General features: G+C 47.0%; 1 protein-coding gene across 1 annotated transcript; it reads left to right on the top strand.

Annotated features, from left to right (window-relative positions):
* The first annotated feature begins 309 nt into the window (after window positions 1-309).
* F4822DRAFT_348403 (Gti1/Pac2 family-domain-containing protein) lies at window positions 310-2,211 on the top strand. Its single transcript, XM_051455920.1, has one exon. It carries the CDS (start codon window positions 725-727, stop codon window positions 2,156-2,158), a length of 1,434 nt encoding a protein of 477 aa, XP_051311361.1. The 5' UTR covers window positions 310-724; the 3' UTR covers window positions 2,159-2,211.
* Window positions 2,212-5,133: the final 2,922 nt, after the last annotated feature.

The raw sequence follows: 5,133 nt of genomic DNA on the forward strand, positions 1-5,133 counted from the left end.
GCTTGGTCAAGTCGAATGCGACCAATTTTACAAATACGAAAACCCAATATATGGTTGAATAGTACTCAAGCGATAACTACAATTGGCACACTATTTCCCGGTCACCCCGTCTATACTATGACCAAATTCCCCATTAATAATGCTACGAAAAAAACAGAGAAAAAAGTTATAATGCGCATGTTACACTAAATTCCATTTGTGCGGCACAGTTCATACTCAACACGTCTCGCAAATCTGTTAGAATACGCATGCCACTCCGCCGCATTAGGAGGATCAAGGCTCTTATTTCATCGTACATCGATTATTAAAATAGCTAGCTAACTTGCGAACTCGGGCAGGGATCCACGGGTCTGAACATCTCGGGTCTAGCTTCGTAACGTAAGGGTAATTAGTACTCTAGGGCCTGCACTATCGACTCGAGTTGCCCGCAATTCAGAAACGCCAAGCTAGCACGCGCATTCTCGCGGCGTGAGCTAACGGGGCCAGGGTCGATTCTAACCACGCAAGCCCTTCGTTATCCACATCAACAGGTCTTCAGCTGCCCACCGTCTGAATGACCCAGCGTTAAAGTTGATGTGGTGGAAGGGCGGGATTACGAGACCTAATTAATTTCTCGACGGAGGATTTAGGAAGTATATTACTACAACTTCCACCCATTCAACCTTAACCCACCGACCTTTTTTTTTTTTTTAATATATTCATAATTCGTCTTTCCACAAGCACCATGGGGGAGATGGAAACCTACCACGGCTATGTCCGCACACCCGCGGACGCCATCAAGTTATTTGAAGCCTGCAGATTAGGCTTACTGCCTCGAGTTCAGAGGCGATTATCAGAGAAAGAACGACAGTCCATCAGGTCAGGCTCGGTTTTCGTATGGGATGAGAGGGAGGCTGGCATGCGCAGATGGACGGACGGTAAATCATGGAGCGCAAGCAGAGTTTCGGGCAGTTTTCTCACGTATAGAGAAATGGAAGGCAAGCGAGGGACTACATTTGGTGCTTCGAGACGAAGTAATGGGAGGACACCGGACAGCGGTCGACTTAGTGACGAAGACCCCGACGGCGAACCCGAAGGATACCGATACAAAGCAGATGGACTGATGAAGCAATCATTCAGCATTACAACGTCTCAAGGTCAACACCTTCATCTAATCTCATATTATTCTAGACCGCATGCTGGTGCTCCCGATCTCCCTCAACCGAGCTCCGATCCCCAACTCCGACATATTACTCCCGCGAAAGGCATGTACCCCGAATCAAGCTTACACGACACCAACCCGCCTGCCTTAACAAGAGCCCCCATGCAGTCGTATGCCAACCATAGCACTCCAGTCGAGCAACCGAGTTACAACGGTTATGGTGGTCCTCAATGGGGATCGCCAGCGTGGCCGAACCCGAACCCGAACCCAAATCCAAACCCCAATCATTGGCCGCCTTCACCTAACCACACTCCGCCTTGGGGACGTACAGGAAGGCATACTCCAGAAGCGAAGCCTCAAGCGCGGCCTCCGCCGCAACAGCAACCACAAAGGCCCCCACAACTTCCCCCATTGCCGCCGACCTCCGCGCCGTCCGCACAAGCCGCCATTTATTCTAAGGGCCATGGATACGAATATGACCGGCTACCTCCTCCTGCCGCGAATAGGCCCTACCCAATGCCTGGGCGTGCTCAGAGCCTGTCTCCACAATCACAACACCTTCAAGTTCAAGCCGCGCAAGCTGCACAACAAGCTGCGGCACAGGCAGAACAAGCTGCACAAGCCGCCCGAGTTGCGCAGGCAGCGCAAGCCGCACAGGCTGTTATTGACCCGCGTTTGGCGGCGACAAGCGCGCGAAACCCGCAAGGACCACTTCCCGCGATACCTTCAGCATCTCGAGGACTAACACCCCCAAGGACGCATTCCGTGTCACCGCCGAGGACGATAAGCGCGGAGAGTGTCAATGGCAACGTTAATAAGGCGAGCTTATCGGCGCTTCTTAATCGGACACCAGCAAACTCCGAACCTAACAGCGCAAACCCGGGGAGCAACAATAGTGCTGGTAGCTCACCCAGGGCGCTCTCCGAACGGACACCCAGCGGATCAAATAGCAATGGCGTATTCGGGAGCGAGGATTCCAAGGCAATCCTCTCTCTAAACCGAAACCTCTGCATCTAAAGTTATGGGAAAGAAGGATACTGCATCAACCCGGCGTTAAAAAAATTGCATTTCTGATCGACGGCGGTCTCAAGTTCTTTTTCTTCTCGAAACGAGTAATTTCCTTTATTGTCGATTAGGCATCCTCAGCGGGATGGAGTTACGGTTGCTACTCCGGGCGGTTACGAAAGAGCACTGGTAATTCCATATATTGATTCCTACGGCTTCGTAAATATCTTTGTTACGTACAGTGAATGCCGGCGCCATGGGCGACTCGACATGTCTCGGGGCCTCAGGGCATAACATGGTTAAGCAAAAAGAATAGGACCTGGAGGGGGTGGCTCGACAGTGAGCAATACGATACCACTGAATTAGAGCGTTTGCTTTAGCTAGCTACTACACTACATTATTGCAATATCTTTCAATTTTTTTCAATCTACCCAAGTGTCTCCCGAATTCCCTGCTGTATGTCAACCATGTCCTAGATTAGTGTTAGAACAAAGTGTGGTTCGTAAGGGAGAAGCAGCATGTGAGGCTAAGGAGCTCTGCAGGGATTTATGATCGGCGATGTACCGATCCCCTGTAACGCATCCCGTTTATTCTTTCCTGCATGCCTGCGGCAACTTATCCAATCTGTATGTCAAGCATTTCGACAACGGCGTATAACCCTGGTCTAGCTATTTCTTTCATTTCTACGATCACCAACTCAAAATCTCAACCAACCTACATGTTCATGCCGCATAACGAATTATGGCCTAGTCCCTCTCCACATCGTTCCATTCTGCGGCGCGTGCGACATTATTACTTGATTGGCCCCATCTCTGATTTACTGCTTTTGATATAATCGCATTCTTTAATCCATCGCGTTTCCTTTCTGGGCTTCGAGGTTATTACTTGGGGACGTGAGTGGAGAGAAGAATGGAATGAAGGATGCGGAGACTTATTCCTTTCCCGATGCTCTAAAACCCCTGCTCTTGGATTGATAATAGCCTACGTGCCCGTGAAGCCATTACCAATGCTCGCGTGCCGAACAGCGAATATGGAAAGAAGCTTAGAAACTCAACACTCAAGACTAAGGACACTTCACCTTACAAACACGAAGAGTTACATACATACATACATACATTCATCTTACCTGTATTTATTATAGTGTGATCCATCATGGACCCATCCTCGTGCTGTAATTGTATGATATCTGCAACATACCTTATACGCGCATGCCATGATCGTGTTTTGGTTTGTACGTAAGTAGTGTAGCAGCACTAAGGTGCGATATGTGCTCTCTTCTCCCAACAGAGACAACAAGAGGTGAGGTTTCGTTTCACTTTCTTCTTCGCATGTTCCATTTTTTGCTCGTGCGCATCTCCTTGTTTCCCCTACCTAGGCACCCCTACATTCCCCTTGCCTGCGTGGTTAGGTCTCCACAATCGAGACAGCACTCAAAACCAACATGTGGATAACTAACCATGTTCTTATTAAGATTGTTAGATGCAACGGGTTCTTCGTTTAACTTAACTAAACTACCTCATACCAGACCCTAGTAATACCTTATCTGGATATTCAGGTAAGGTTATTAATTCTATTTTATGTATCCCCATATCCAGTCTTCTCGGTTCAAGGACCGAGTCCCCTGTCCTGCTCCATGCTTCCCTCCTTTACGTAGAAATGCCACTTAAGTAAATATCGGCATATAACCAATGCAACCCTCTCGCCGTCTCCCTACTTTAATTTTAAGTGCTTATAACCAGTGACTTCGAAACAGGGATTCTAACAATGTTAGGTGTTATCCTAGCCCTGGTTCTGCCGTGGAGCCGGTAGTTGGTGGCAATTTATAAACCTTCCTATCTTGACCATTTACGGCTGCTATGTATGGAAGCGGGATTTTTATTATTAAAAACGTTAAGATTTACATGTAACTCTTCTCTTTCAAAACGATCTACACTCTCCCTCCTTAACTTTAAAAGTTTCCAGAAGGTTAAAGATTAGCGCCGCCGATCGGCTTGCCAATGACGTCAATCCTTGTGTGACCTTGAACGCTTTTTTCTTTTTTTCTTTTTTTTTTTCCTCGCGACAAAACATGCCTGCCGGGTTAGCTTAGGTGGGGGAATATACCGCCGCAGCCAATCAGCGCATTGTCTTTAGCTATGGTACTTTGGTACTTACGGGGTAGCGATCGAGTTAAAGCGTTTCTTCGACCTACCGGTGGGGGGGCGGAAACTCAAACTCAAACTTTATGTCTATTCCTATTTCTATTTCTACGGCTATCCCTTGTACATTAATTATACATTATCTATTCAATTATATGAACTTGAATTAAGCTATACTATTTCGATATATTGCAGACGTCGATCTAATGTTAGGTAATCCTGGTGGTACCCATGTACCCTCATGGGTAGAAGCGCGTGCATGTGCGCATCGCAAGTTGGGAATACACTCATCCTTGTTGCCATGTTGGAACTTTTGGTCAAAACACACATCCTTAAAGGATGAGTATACAAAATTCTTGTCGCTGTGCCGCGCACAGTTTGAAGGAGGCGCAATGACGCATGTATGCAAGTAATATCAATATTCCTGGGCGAGTCACGGGTTGTCAGGGGAATGCATCTACATGTGACGTACATGAAATATTATCAGTAATATTATGTAATTCTAAATGGGAACATGGCGGTAAAGATCCATGTGTTGGTTGCACAGCGGCGCGTAACATATCCAGGGAGGTAATCTACCTACTCAACTATAACTTAACAAGATCCGCGTCTAGTTTACCATCAAGATGACAAAGAAGGCAAAGACGAGCAAAATAACAAAATGACATATCATTCGTTTATAATTAGCAAGACTCTCGGTATATTTTAATGGGTAGGGGGACGAACCTGGGGAATCTGTTCTACCAGGTATTGATTTTCTACGATCCAGGTATTTCCGGAGAAATCCTAGTTTTATTTACTAGGGCAAAGACAATATGCATAAAAATGCCTCGCTCATCTACGCCGTCT

Source organism: Hypoxylon trugodes (genome assembly GCF_022578975.1).
Source record: "Hypoxylon trugodes strain CBS 135444 unplaced genomic scaffold F4822scaffold_8, whole genome shotgun sequence".
In the NCBI taxonomy this organism is placed as follows: domain Eukaryota; kingdom Fungi; phylum Ascomycota; class Sordariomycetes; order Xylariales; family Hypoxylaceae; genus Hypoxylon; species Hypoxylon trugodes.

Bases quoted from the DNA above. Each gene is read 5' to 3' on its own strand.
- F4822DRAFT_348403 (XM_051455920.1), top strand. From the start codon at position 725: ATGGGGGAGATGGAAACCTACCACGGCTATGTCCGCACACCCGCGGAC.